Raw genomic sequence first — 15448 nt, forward strand, 5'->3', positions numbered from 1 at the left:
GTTGGGGGTGCCCTCAGTAGACCTCTTTGCCTCTGAAAATACTAAATGTCCAGGGTTTTGCACTCTAGAGATCCTTGAGGGGGACACTCCAAGACTCCTTATACTTTCAGAGGGACCGCTGCCTTCTCTACACCTACTCACCTCTGTCTCTGATCCTGTGGGCATTGAAAAAGTTGGGCGAGATCAAGCACAGTTCATTTTGATAGTCCTGGCCTGGGCTTCAGACGTCTTGTACTCTGGAGTTCCTCCACTTTGTCTGGTAACAGGATGGACAGCCAGTGTGCTGTTGGTTAAGTTTGCCAGTGCAAAGAAAGGAAATGCTGTCCAGAAACAAACCAGATCATGATGGGTTGCCCTCTGCATCAAACTGTTATGCCTTTGCCAAAAATGATTCTCCTGATGGTTCTGGGGCCCATTTATCTTTCATGAATACCACTCTGGCTCTAGGTGTTAATCTATTGGACATCTGCAGGCAACCACATGGGCATTTTTCCATATGGTTACAAGCCAGGACTGCATCCGTTATCAACTATGTAATAAGGCTATTTTTGCCTGCTTGGTGCTACAGGACTTCATTGCGTAAGTGCTCTCCTCATAACACCCTCCTAGTAGGGGGTGTTGCTTTGATACTGTTTCACATAGTTAGCGGTATATGGTTAGCAGTATCATTCAGGAGAAAAATAAAATTACCTTCGGTGATGCTCTTTCTGCTGCACAATCTATTGCAGGCCTTCACAGCCCACCTCCTATCTCTGTGCAGTGGATTTTTTAGAGTAATGGAGTCACAAGATAGTTTTTTGCATTCTTACAGTAAACACTCAATCTTGTCAACCAAGCTCTGAGGGCATAGGGGAAAAAAGAAACCATTTACATTGCTGGGTCAAGGTAACACTGCTTAGTGTCAGCGTGTCTGGGACTGAGTCACGACTAGGGTAGATGGTGCCATGAGCAATTTCGAGAATGGCTGCATCCAGTCTGGCATCTGGGGACATACAGAAGTTGAGGAATCTGTGGTTGAAAAATCCATTTAAAAGGCACTACTACGAAGGTAAGTAACTTAGTTGTTTGGTTTTATCCTGTTTTATAGAAAGGCTGTCTGCTGTGCTTGGACTGCTGTAGTACTACTAGACCGCTGGTCCATCATCCCTCGTAGCCTTCACCCGGGTCATGCTACTGATCTCAGTGGAAGTGTTGGATAGGAATCACTTTCAGTGGCCAATGTAGATTTTCCAACACTGGTGCAAGGAATCTGTTGTATTTTGGTGTTGGTAAGTGCAAATTTGTACCAAAAAAAAAAAACATGTTTTCAATTTTTTTATTGAATATATGAATTTGAATGACAAGATAAAGAAAAGATGAAATTAGAAAACATCCCTTTTTCACAATACTCCACATTAAATTCTTTCAAAGTGAAAAAGTAAATGGAAATAGTTATTAAATATTGAAACACTTTGCATAGTAAATTTGCCAAAGTGTGCCTAATATGACATCATACAGTGGAGTCATTGTAAACCTTGAAATCTTAAAATGACAAGCAGTGTATTCTACATGAGGACTTGTATAGGAAGTGATCAAAACAAAATTCAGTATTCTATGAAATCACAAATGAACAGCATTTGAAATAAATACATACTATAGGATCTTTAATGGATGTTGAGGCTTTGGGAAAGGAAGCTCTACTGGTTAACATGCGTTACAACAAGTGTTTAGATACACCTTTAATGCTAAAAGATATAAGAATGAGAAGTTCATCTGAGGCAGATATTCATTCTTAAGAAGGATAGCAGCAAGCTTGAGATGGTACACAAGATAGTGTTATGTTTGGTGGTAAAAGGCTTTTAATCTTGCCCTGTGTGAGCATCCTCTAATAAACACATTCGCATTGGTTCATAAGTATAACTAGAGAGCTCCATGTTTAGTAGTGCATGCTATTCTCTAGGCTCAGTTGGCTAACAGATCTAATGGTATCCAAGATTCCATAATGGGACAAGATATCCTCTAGAATGTGGATTCCCTTTCTGCTAGTAACCAATTCTGCTTTAAAAAATGGATGGGTGGGTAGTTGATGTGTGTACATGTCAAGCTCCTTCTCTTGTCGTAGTTGGACTCTTTCTCTGGGCAAGACTGCTGGTTTATAGATGACAGTACTTTTCTTTGTAGGCGACTAGGCCAATCCTACAACAAGTCGCAACTGTCGGCCCAACCCTCCTGGCTCACAAGCAGTACCTCACCAAAAACCCAAATAGTAAAAGGTGATTTGTGGCAGCCTTTACGCATGGACTCAAGTGCGACATCTCAGGGGAGTCGTGGTTAAACAGAGATTACCTTTTTCTCACAGGAGGAACCAGTCTCATTCACACACAGACAATGAAAGCGATGCAGTAAAGTTTTCAGTAGGTTTTATTAACAAGACTGCAATCTGCTTTAAAATGCATTGGCTGCAATGGTTTTGATAATGAACAATGCAAGGAACAGAATTGTAAAGATGTGTCATGAATATAAAGACCCCCACCATCTTGCAACAACATGAAATGTAAAAGGTGCCTAATACCCTAGCATGGAGAACCTAAACTCTAACTTAGAGATCGAGGTGTGTTAAACCTTATCTACCAGTACCATGTTCATCAGAAGAGCACCCCAACCCTTTTTACCCTCGAATGAGGTCTCTAGATCAGACTCCGTGAGGACACGAATGCTGGGTCTGCCTCAAGGTGACATATAGCATAGATAGCGTTGATGCCATCTGTTAGGAATCCCTGTAATAACCTTGTCTGCGTGAGATGTATTTATACAGATGTTGTAGGACCCCTGATGCAGGTAAGTTCCCAAACAATAAATAAGGCATGCTTGGAGCTGCAATTATACAAACAATTCTCTCCAAAAGTACATTATTGTTCCTGTCACATGTAAGTGGGAAAGGGACATGATGTGAATACCTAACTATATCACTTGTCTTTGATGCCGATAGTGACGCCTTCACAGAGTGGCACTGATAACGTGAAATCAAAACATATTCCTAACTATAAACATAGCAGCCATCTTGGAAAAAATAATTAAATAAATGCACAGTAACAGAGCAGGCTAAGTAGGTTAAAAGTTACTAGGTGGCGTGGGCACAGGCCTGCAAGGCAGAAGGTTAGGCAAACTCCTGATTCCCAATAAAACTAAATAGGATCCACTACACTCTTGCCCCTTTCTTCCTACCTCCTCTGTCACCAATAGACATGCCTCACTGAGTCTCTTCCCTTCCATCTGTCTTCCCTCCTACTTTTGTTACACTGAGCACTGCTGGCATTCACTGTCTCCCGCTTCCACTGCATATTAAATCTCCTACTTGTAAATGGTCTTAAGAAGTATGACAATAAATGCTTTCGATTGCTCTTAAAATATTTTTTCTTTTTTTTTTAAGCATATTACTTGATGAAGAAGGTCATATCAAATTGACAGGTGGGTAAAATGCTAAAGCTTGAACATTTTTTGAACATTTTATCTTCACTTTATGTAAATATTTTTTGATGTCACTTTTATCTGTAATTTTGACATTATAGAATTTGTTTGTTTATCTTTCAGTTGCATTTACTCAGACCTTTTTTTTTTTATAATCGTTTTATTCGATTTTCATATGATTTTATTTTTTTACTTAAGATTGTTTAGACCATATCTTTATTTCGCAGATATATTCACCATTAAAAAGTACATTACAATAACAGCATAATGATTCGTTAAAAATGTGGACATCCTAAATAACATGCCACTGCATGTCTTAGTCACCAACGCAACAGCAGACAAACTAGTTGGACAGTGACTGTAAAAATTACAGTGCAGGTTTACATTTAAAAAAGCGGCGTAATTCAAGAATTGGAACCAAATATTGTCGAGTAAGCAGTCTATAAAAGTTAAGGAAAAAATTAAACTGCAGCAGTAGATGGGGTGAGGTTTCATCGCAAGGGGACAGACTGATAGACGTAGTATTGTAGTGGTCCAAGGGAAAAGACAGATAGCACTTTATATTACCTAATCGAAATTGGGTCAATAACTGTCTTCCTCGCTCCTGTAAGTATGGAAAGTTTAGAGTACACATTGGATCGCCGCAATTCGTTGCTTAGTTGCCTCACGTGCTTGATCCACTTGATAATATAGAATGCATGTACGATGCTCCTTAGTCATGCAAATAACACGTTATAATTACCCTATTCAGTTCTGCTCTGCTTACCAACCTCCAGAAGTTTCAAGTTTGAGGTTGTCCTTATTTGAGTCACACATGACTTTAAAAATAATTGAAAATGTCAGCGACGGGCGTTAATTCAGTGTTTGCATACCTGGGCCTACTCCTATGGCAAGCTCTTTGTTTCTGGTTTCTGCCATCGAACTTTGGTCTTGGACTTTCAGGCCTTTTTCTAGGCATTTAAGGTTAGTTCTAGTTCTGTCTCCCACCACTCTGGTTTCTAAAACCTAGGTGTGCCGCCCGGACTTGGGTAAGTATGAAGCTTTCTCTACAAGGTGTCACCCCTTCATTATTCTCGACCCAGATTCCTTTCAACATCTTAACCTGTGAGCGATGGGTCTCCTTCACAAGGCGACATCGTGAAACAATTATTTTTAGTGTGCACCTAAAATGTAATCAGCATAAACCACCTATTCACAGAATTGCAACTTATTTTTTCCCTGCATGCGATTTTTTTGTCTGCTTTTATTTTGTTTTGTACATCTTTACCATCAATACTTTACGGCAGAGTGCTCTTTTTTTATTTAACTCTGCGTTTCGTTTTAATATTTTCTTCTTTCTTCCTTCTACTACCAACGGCAACACCCCATTCAGGCTACTTTGACCTTTTGCATGTACAAATATGCAGAACAAAAGATTATACAAGGTAGAAAAGTTACTGCTGGGTTCCTTCTTTTTAGAGCATATTTGTTGATGTTATTTTCAGGTAAGATGGATGGGAAACATCGGATATAAACGATTACCTTATCAAACGGATGGCTGATGAGAAATGTAGACAGCTAGGTAAATGTGGATTGAATTTGGCATGCAAAGTTTCTCTTAAACTTCAGATAGAGTTCCAACTAATTCATGGTCTTAATATGCACAACTAAGTACCGGGTAGCCTTTCTGAAATCTAGTGAATATCACTTTAGAAATGGACACTTACACGTTTTTGTTCAATCTAGATAAGCCTCTTTATTTTACTGAAAAGCTTTACAGGTACTTTAAAAGTCAAAATACACAATTTCCTTTGAGGGAGGCCAGCAATCACGCACACTGTAGGGAGGAGATAATCAGACATGCACTAGAAAAATGTGTTTCGAAGCAGTTATCCCGTCGTTAATCACCCAGTCTTAGCAGCAATACCCTGGAAAGTAATGGTTTGTCTGGTTGGAAGAAGAGCTCATCCGACGAATATTTGATTGGAAATCAACTTTTAGTGCAGCGTTAAGTTGGTGATTTCAACTCCCCCACGAAGTTAAACAAAATTCTCTTGAGAGATATTCTATATGTTCTTCCACAATCTAGTTTTTAAACTATAGGACGAGACACAGCAACTATTGAACTTTAGTGTTGTACTGGTTCATTTGAGCAGGACATAAACAAAAGTGTTTTTTTTGTTTTTTTTTTCCCCCAGCGACTCCCGCTGAGGCACAGTTTTTTTTGGACTATTACTCATTGGTGGAAGGCTCTCTAAATATTTTACTGAAGACTTTAGTCTTCAAGGTCGTATCGATCTTCACATTTCATTGGTTTGAGTTGACTAAATGTTAGGCCACTTATGTTTGCTGACAAAGTGTCAATTATTTGTCATTCTTGAGTTATGTCTGCTGAGTTAAGGATACGTGAAACTCACTAGAGGGAGGGGGTCTCCTATGGCAAGAAAGGAGTTGAACCAAAATGCATAAACTAAAATATTCCATTTCGTATTTCATTGCACCATAACAATTTAATTGCATACAGAGTGACATAAAATTGAACAAAGCCTTTAGACTGTAAAAAACAAGCACATTTGCATCTTAATCGGTTAAAATGCTCAAATGCTTTTTCACATAGGAATTAAAAAGTACCTGTCCCACTGTGCCGAAAAACCTTTTTTCTCTTAAAGAGAAAAGCATTTGGCTTTAATGGTGTTTAACACACGGCCTTGGCCTTGTTTTATTCAGTCCTAATTTAGTTCTAATATTATTTTATAATGTGATTTTTAAAATAAAGAAGTTTAGATTGTTATTTATCCTTCGGTTGCATTTACTCAGAAGTATTTTTTTTTTAATCAGTATATTATTAGATCAGCATATAATTAGGATTGTAATATTTTGGTTATATATACACACTCCAGACTGCCTTTATGATGTCTCTAAGTACGGTAAATAACACATTACCCAGTTCAATTCTACTATCCTACGAACCTCTGAATGTTGCAAGACTGCATCTTCCCTAACTGAATTGAAACTCTTGAACTTGAGAGTATTCTGAATGGAAGCAGCAAGCATATCCGGGTCCTCTGGTTTACGCTTGGAGCCCATTTTTAGGGACAGTTGAAGTGGCTGTGGTCACTGAGGGAAAGGCTATGAGGAAGTGGTCAGGTTGCTTTCTCTCCTCTGAAAGGACATTTTTCCTGTTCTCGGGGGGGGGGGGGCTAAGTATCAGGAGACGCCCAAGTATCAGGAGGTGGAACGAAAGTTAATATATTTTGAGAAAATATAAAGAGCCCTTGTGATTGAAAAAGCCGTTGTGTGTAGTGTGTACCTTAATGGCGGTAGCCGTGTGAAGGAGCTGGTCTCACGATGCACAAAAGGAATGAAATAAATTAACTTAAAAATATTAATCAGTATTCCTCAATAGTGTTCAAGACGGACATTGTTAAAATAGTTACTGTGTGGTAACAAAGTATATTTCGTACCTTGCTGTCATGTGGGTGGGGCATAGATTGTCTAGGCCCTGTTAAAGAAATAATGGATGGAGAATCAAATTATAAACGTCATTGGAGATGTTGTGAAATGTGTATTTATTTCATCATTAGTCAGGGCTTGTGTCCTCTGTATAAGCCTCGTGTATGGTGGCCTAAATTAGTCTGGTTCTGTCAGTTCTTCTCTAGTGCTTTTACTGCTTTATGGCGATCATGGTCCTCTGATTATCTGTAGAAGCAATGTGTACGCTAGATTTCCTCCTGGAAGTTTCAAAAGGTTTCCAGGGCATCTGTCAGAATTTATTTTTGGCCTCTCTTGTGGGGGTTCTTGGTTCATTAGCTGACATCTTGATCAACTGGTGAGTGGGGTGTGTGACCATAAGGCTAGCCACTTAGCTAATGAGGCTTATACTCCGTAGAGAGCCCTTTTTAGGTTGAGCCTACCAGACAACCCAACTGTCTGGTTGCAAATGACATATGGTGGGCTTAAAAAGAACGTACTGGAGCTGGGAGCCAACCTATTGCTTATCATTGGTTGGCTTTCCTGTGACTCATTTGAATCTTAGTTGTGCCATAGCCTGTCAAGGTTCTTTGTACTCTTTTGATTGACTGACATCTGTTTCATGGCTTTCTTTTCAAGCACTGCTTCTGTGTTAAGCACTCCAAGAGAGTGCCTGTGTTTACCATTGGTCTCCCTTGTGTACCTCTCCCCCCTTCCACTTGGTTACTGTCACCCCTTGTGCTTTCCCCTACCACCCCTGCATGTTGCACTCACTCTTTTGTACTTCACATCCATTGCTTTCTCGCCCATGTGCTTCTCCCCTGCCCACTGTGATTTAACAGTTGCTTCTTCTCAACACTCCTACCCTCCCTGTGGCTGCTAAAGATACCCAGTTGTTGGAGGAAGGATGCAAGAAAATAGGATTTGGTTAGCCGTGCTAAGGTGACCATCTTCCCACCTTTCAGGAACAAGTAGTGGTGCAGTTTTTGCATTTTCTAAGTGGTAGTATGTTTTCCTGATTTTTTTTTTATTTATTTTTTTATTTAATTTTTTATTTTTATTTTACTTTCTAACCACTTTAAGTTAGTGGTGGGGGGAAAAGAATATGAAACCCATCGGTGAACCCAGAAAGCTCTACATCTCTAGGTAGCAGACCACTTATGAATTCAGCAAGGGGTCATTTGTGTTGATTGCTCATGGTTTACCCAACTAAACTAATTGTTAAAATACACAATAATGACAACAAGTAGGGAAAAAACAGAAATAGATGAGTGTTTACATCTGTAATTGTTCCCCTTGTGGCTCATTGACAAACGTTATATACCCTTAAGTCCGCCACACCCTTTTACTATTTAGAATCGAAAAATTGAGAGAAGTTTAATTGGAATTAATGAATGTCCTACCATTCTATACTTCCACACTTCTCCTGATAAAAAACATTTCCTCCGTTGTGTAGTGGACCCATTACCTGTGCCAGGAAAGGTCACAAAGTTTAGCATGGTGATATTGCAATTCCTGCCTTGCCAGTTGCCTCATTTTTGTTATTTCGTTAGCTAAGGTATTTGGGCCTGGGCTCTGCAACCAACCAGAGAACCTACCAAACTGAGAAATTTCTCAAAACTAGACCCCTACAAGAGTCCGTTTTGGTGACATGCCTGGCTCTGCCCCACAGACTTCAAACTTTGGTTAAAATCGCTCGTTTTCCTCATTTATCAGAGGGAAAGTTAAGGAATCTGCGGGGCTTCACAAAATTCATACAGCTCAGCCTTCCCACACTTCTTAAACAAACGGTCCAGCAGAAGCAATCTCAATTCCTCAAATTCGAATCAGCTTGTTGTTGTTTCCCTTTTTTGACCACAGGCAGAGGTCTGCGGTACTCACATTTTGGTTCTAAAGTGGTCCCACTGCCTTCATCTTCGGCATTCTCAGCCTCAGAATAGAGATTCTGATGAATGTAGCTTGGAGGGTTTTATCCGATAGAGACGTCTAGCTGAAGATGCCTTAACTTTGAATCTCCGCAGGCATCAGAATGGATCCGGAAGATTATTTGTGAGCTGTGCATCTGTGTACTGGTAGGTGGCGCCGATTGGCTCCATTTCAGTCGTCTGTGTCATCTATGCCAGAAATGATGTTCTGGTATGCATATAGGCACCACCCAGGCCCACCAACGTCAGTTCTTTTATTTCTGTGCCAGAACTGGCACTGATTCGCAGAAAAGCTACCCTTCAGTCATTTTTTGACTTGCGTTTTTTGACATTTTGTTGACTGTTTTGAGGTTTTTCCTCCTGGTATGTTGACAGTGTCAACCAGGAAAATGGGTTTTAATGCCCTGCAGAGCCTGTCATCGGCTGATGTCAGTGATGGATCCGAACCTAGTCTGTCTGGTGTTTGGAGCACAACCACAACCTGAAGTCTCACTCTAATTGCTGGGCCATGCATCCAAAGGCTTTGAGAGAGTGGTCCCTAAAGCTGATTGCAGTTCTGCACGTGACTTCACGCAGATCAAGGTCCCGGGGTGAGGGGAAGGTCCCTGAACCTGTCACAAAGTAGTCATTGTCCCACTCCCAAGTCCCCGGGACGATTGGGGAAGTTGAGGCACAAGAAGAAGAGCAAGAAGTCGAAGTGGTCTTCGACTCTCCTTCTCACTTGGCCGACGCGACAAAGGATCATCTGCGTTCTAGGCCTCGTTCCTTGGAACCTGCGCCTAGGCTGGCTCTGCACCTCCCTTACTTTATAGGAACGGGAGTGACCCCTGCCCAACTCAGTTCTATGAGGCCATGTGCCTCATTTTTGCGCAGTCCAATCCCGTTGGCGCACCTTTGGGCCCCACAGAGTCAGAAGGAGACCCATCGGATTCCTCGTCTGCAGATTCTGCCTCAGAGCCGATGGGCCCCCAAAGAATCCAGTCCTGGATCCAGACTGGTGCCAGTCGTACCATCTCGACCTTCCTTGTCGCCAGTCCAGATGCTGGCGCCCACCGGCAACACCATCCCCATTGTCATCCCAGACTACGACATGGAGCCGGATGGGCATCGTCCAGTGCTGACTACGGCTGGAGCTTTGCCTCTTAGATCGGATCCTGAGCCCTGTTTCCTTCAGCTAGGCCTCAAGGATGACTGGGAGGGGTCGCTAGACCCTTTAGAATACCAGCCCTATGAGGAAGAAATGGACTGGTGTGAAGATCTGAGTGAAGCAAATGGACTGGGTACTTCTCCAGATACTGGTATGCTTTCTCCCTCTGCTGTGGCTATGGAGGACAGAGCTTCCTATGCATTGGTGGTGTGGAGGCTGGCTGGGGTCCTCGACCTTCACCTACCCTCCGTGGCAGTCAAGACTAATCTCTTGACAGAGGTGCTACAGTGCAACAGTTTGCACATCCGAACGCTTACTCTCACTAAATGATGCACTCATGGACACCCTTTTGGGTACCTGGCCCACACACAGCACATGTGCGTCTGTGAACAGGATGATTGCCTGCCATTGCCTGCTACCAGGGATCCAACTTTACTCATGCAACATCCTACACCTGAGAGCTTGGTGGTCCAAGCCTCTACCTCTCAAGGCGCCACCAGAGCTAAAGCTGCAACCACTGCATACAGAGTTCCTTTCCTGGACATCTGCCAGGCAACAAAGTGGGCATCTTTGCACATATTTACCAAACACTACTGCCTGGACAGTCTGGTCTGTAGAGATGGGCACTTTGTCCTTTTGGTCCTGCAGGACTTTCTCATTTGAAATTGGCCCGCAGACCTACCTCCAGGGACGGTATTGTTTGGGTATCTATTCAAAGGTAAGGAGTCTGCAGCTTTAAGTCTATCAAATGAGCAAGTTACTTACCTTTGGTAACACCTTATCTGGTAGAGACTGTCTATTAGGAGGTTTCTTACCGACCCATCCATCGTCCCCGCTCTGCGAATTGATTTCGAAGGACAGAGATTACCTCTTTTAGAGCCCTGGTTTGGACATACCAGTGGTCTTTGTTCTTCACGGTGCTACGCTTCTAGTGTGGAAAGTCGTTGGAAACAGCTGTCAGAGTGCATGGGTGGCGCCTATATAGGTAACACAGCGTCACTGCTGGCTTGGTACATATATAGGTTCCATGGAGCTCATAGACTCCACCGACCGGCATGCAGGGGTACTGCTCATGAAAAATCTTCCCGATCCAGTTTGACGCCAGGGAAGAATTGAAAGGTAAGGAATCTGTAGGTGGATAAAGTTTCTACCAGATCACGCTTTACCGAAGGTAAGTAACTTGTTCGTCATTACGACCAGTGTCATCAGTGTTGTCATTAATGATGTCTTTTAACATGTTGTGAGTGATGTGTATGTGAAGTCGTTGTAAGCAGTACCTGGCTGGGTGGAAGTTAGTTAGCTAAGTAAACTATAACTGATGAACTTCAGATTTGATTTTGGTTTTTGAACATTAGTTTTTACCATACTACAACAACAAACTGTCACTTTAACCTTTGTTTTTGTTTTTTTAGTAAATTTCTAGCTTTTTTTTTATTTTATTTTTATTGTAAGCTAAGATCTTATTAGCATACCTTAATAATAGGTCATTTGCATCCTTTGTGTTTTTTTTCCATTGAATATATAAATATTGATGTTCACTTAAAAAAAAGATCAGGTTAAAGCAGTGGTTCCCAAACTTTTTTGCCCCCCGGCTCCCTTTATCTATTGGCTGTTGGCCACGGCTCCCCATTATGCTACTTTTTCTTGGCAGGTGGGGGGATATAATCCTGGCCTCAGGAATACTTCAAATTTTATTCCCAAAATTATTTGGATTAAGCTGTTGAAGGTATTATAATCGCAGATGTAACATAACTAATTGAAGTTGTTTTATTAAACAACTGTTATATTTTTAAGTCAAGTCAGAAAAAATACTCTTCATCAGTGGGGTTTCCACATGATATTTGTTTTTAACTACTTTTTGCTTTAAAACAATTGCCTCTAGACTTGGGGCTCACTCCTGGGAACCAAGTGGACAGGGAGATAAGTAGGGAACGAAATAAATAATTCTCATTGGTACCGTACATAATATCACTGCAGTCAGTTGTTTTCAGTGTCCTGACATTTGGTGTCTTGCGAATTAATGTCAAGGTACAGAACACAGCGCTCAGATATCACTATAATAAACTATCTTTTTATATTTCAAGAAAAATATACTGGCCACTTGAAATGGAAATATAAATGTGAATGCACTCAATAACCTAAAGTACCTGCTAGGTAATGAAAAGTGCAATTTCTCTCCCATTAAAAGTATTGACCACTTCAGAGAAGTCCAAGTACTAGATATTTCAATTTAAAGAAGTGAAGGTACTCTGTACTGGATAGCGCCATTTAAAGGACTGGTCTGTGATTTTCTAACATAAGAAAGTAAAACATATCCAGATAGTGGATGAATCACCAAAGGCCTAACCCAGCAGAACACCACAAAAACACTGGATGAATTCAAAGAGGCTGCATCTATTGTTAAATGAAGAGTATTAAATATGTGTGTTTATTAATAGGGGATGGCAAGAGGCTGGTCAAGCAGTGCCATTCAACCACACTGCTACCTATTATTGCTAGAATGAGCAAAGACGGGGTAATAAAGGTGTTTATCCAATTAAGTAATGTGTGAAGCTTACTATTTAAATCTGTATAGGCCTCTCGACCAAACAATACTGAAATTAGGCAAGATTTTTAAGCTAAACTTCTCCAGTGGACACAGTTACTGGGTTAAAAATACTTCAAAATTAATGTAAAGTACACCCCAGACAACTCCAAATCATCATACAAGCAGTTTAACGTCACCAAATGTAAACTAAACTCTCTTTCATCCTACACATTTCCCAGCTAATAAAATCAAAACTTGCCTGAAACCAAAGACTCTTTCCTGCTGACTCAGGCCATTATGCTACACTGGCAACACGCTGGTGCCACTATCATTGTTTCACAGAGCAGCACACGTTTACACACACAGCAGAGAGAAGTAGGCAACTGGAGGTGGACGCTCATTAGCAGTGACTGGCGACAGCCTAAGTGTGGATAGGCTTAGTGGCGCAATTGCAGGTTCAAGAAAGCACCTCCTGTGCATGACAACTTCCACCCGATAGGAACGAGTAGATCTGGTTACTTAAACTGGAGATATTACTTAAAAATAAGACAGGCCCTGACGGTACCAGATAAACAGAACTTAGAGTCGTCATTTCCCCAAACTCCTGAGCTCAAAGCTGTGCACACTCCAACCCAGAGGCTCTCACTGACCAACATTTTGGGTAAATGTAATCCTCAGATTGCCAAGTGTTCGGCTGTCGTGCTTCTAACCATCAGACAGTTCTAGTAATGTAGCCCAGCAGAATGTTGTATTATGGGACATGTATTTTTTTTTCATTACAGTTGTGCGCTGAAAACCCCTGGCAACAAGCTGCCGTCAAATGAGATGTGCTGACTGGTTGAGGGTGTCAGACATGGCACTTTGGGCCCAAGTGCTAGTTTTTTTTTTTTATACATTTGCTAAACAGTACCATAACTGACTGAACAGCGTTCATACCCACCATTAAATCAATTCTTGGTTAAACTGCTAATCTTAATTACTGCCCAGTGACGGAGGCTAAAGCTAAAAACAGTTTTGGTGGAAGGATGGTTAGTTCACGATCATCACAAATACGAGTAATGTGTCGCCAAGTGATCTCAATTCTCTGCACTTATTCACGTGCAACCCAGGCTCCACTGAAACAATTAAAACTATCAGCGATCATTAGAACTCTTGCAAACTATTCCTCAGATACGGGGCATCAGAGGAGGGCACTCCCCGGGATGTGCAAACTTTATAATTTTCATTTACAAACTGAATTATTTACCTTGCTCTGAAGGGAACCAGGTTGTTTCTGTTTTGAACCATATCATTTGTGTTTCTGCAACCCACTGATGCATCCGTTGTTTGTGATCTTGTTCACAGCGTCATCTGGTGGAGAAATCACTGCATTTAACGTTGCCAAGTTGTTTAAGAAACCTGATGGTTTAATCTGTTTGTAAAGCCAACATGATTCCGATTCCTGTAAACGTAGAGGAATTAAACTTATTTAAACGCTAAATGCATGTGTCAAGCACGTCCCATTCGGGTTCTATGTGTCTTGCACAGAATCATTTCTGCTGGCATTAAGCGAGCTACTATACAGTCCAAGTGGTTCAGAAACTGTATGCTTGGTGTGAATCTGTTCACGGTGCCCCTGGATAGCTTTGTTGGCGCACCAGGGTACCGCGGCGCACAGATTGGGTACCGCTGGGTTAAAGGGACGTTAATTAGGTCTGCTAGTAATATCTTTACATTAAAAAAACCAAAAAAAAAACCTTAGGAATTCACTCAGTAAAGACAATAAAATTCACCAGTTAACAGAGCTATTACTTGCACCCAATGCACTGCTTATGACCTCACTTATTACATCACTCATGACATGTTCAATGACATTATTGACATCACTGAGGACATCATCCAGTGAGTGTGACAGTTTGTTTTACGGTTCTGTTACTGAAAGGTATTTAGTGAGCTATATTTAGAGGAAATTTTCAGTAGTCTTCTAATAAGAGTAACCTTTAGCACATTGTTGACTTCCATAGAAGGATTGAATATGTGGCAGTGCAGGCCTTACATGAAGGTTGTCCACAGGACAAAGGCCGTGCCTAGTAGAGCCTTCACCACCTAGCAGGGTTTGAGAATCTGTAGGTAGTAGGCTCTCTGTGAAAAGTTGTGCACAGGGCGATGGCAGTGTGTGGTATGGGCTTGGTGACCTAATGGGGTTTGGTTGCCGAGAGTAAGTGAGATCTCAGAGAAGAGCTTTGCACAGGACTAAAGGTATGTGTAGCAGGAGCTTGCCTGCATAATGGGACTTGAATGCTTGGAGAGGCAGTTGGCTCTCCCTGAAGAGCTCTGTTCATGGCGAAGGCTTTACATAGGAGTTTGACCACCTAATGGTGTTTGGGTGTCTGGAGGTGGTTAAAATATGTGAGCATTGTGAAGGATGTATATAGAAGGGGTTGGCCATCTAATCGGGCTTGTTGTCTAGAGCCAGTGAACTTCAGTATAATAATTATATATTAGCACAAATGTTTACATGATTCTGTGCAATTTACATATTTAAAGACTTCTGGTTTGTAGAGTAAATTGATCCGCAGTATGGTGGATGATGCAATCAGTGATGTTATTGAACATGTCATGATTGATATAATACAGGGGCTCCAGTTATACCTAGCTCAGGGGCTCCAGTTATACCTAGCTCAGTAAAAGATAACTGGTGAATTTCAGAGGTTTTTTTGTAGTTTCAAATTTTATTTTTTAATTGCTTCATTCACCTAAGAATGACCTCACATTAACCTTTGTTTTTTTCTAGTGAATTTCTAGGGTTTTTAATTTAATGTAAAATATTACTAACATACCTAGCTGTTCATAGTAGGTTCTTTGCTATGTAAGGAGGCTTGAGTATGTGGAGGGAGTGAGCTCTTCAGGAGGAACTGCACAGAGCGTGCAGCCTCTCACTAGCAGTGGCTCGCCCACCTAATTGGGCTTGGG

The 15448-nt window shown here is 41.3% G+C and overlaps 1 protein-coding gene across 2 annotated transcripts in view; it reads left to right on the forward strand.

Annotated features, from left to right (window-relative positions):
- Positions 1 to 15448, forward strand: part of RPS6KA3 (ribosomal protein S6 kinase A3) — a 540094-nt gene that overhangs the window by 189675 nt on the left and 334971 nt on the right. For both annotated transcript variants that reach the window (XM_069205007.1, XM_069205008.1), the window contains exon 8: positions 3410 to 3447. In XM_069205007.1, the coding sequence (XP_069061108.1) occupies positions 3410 to 3447 (38 nt within the window). The remainder of the gene's footprint in view (positions 1 to 3409; positions 3448 to 15448) is intronic.

The sequence above is a fragment of the Pleurodeles waltl genome, chromosome 8, assembly GCF_031143425.1.
Source record: "Pleurodeles waltl isolate 20211129_DDA chromosome 8, aPleWal1.hap1.20221129, whole genome shotgun sequence".
NCBI lineage: Eukaryota > Metazoa > Chordata > Amphibia > Caudata > Salamandridae > Pleurodeles > Pleurodeles waltl.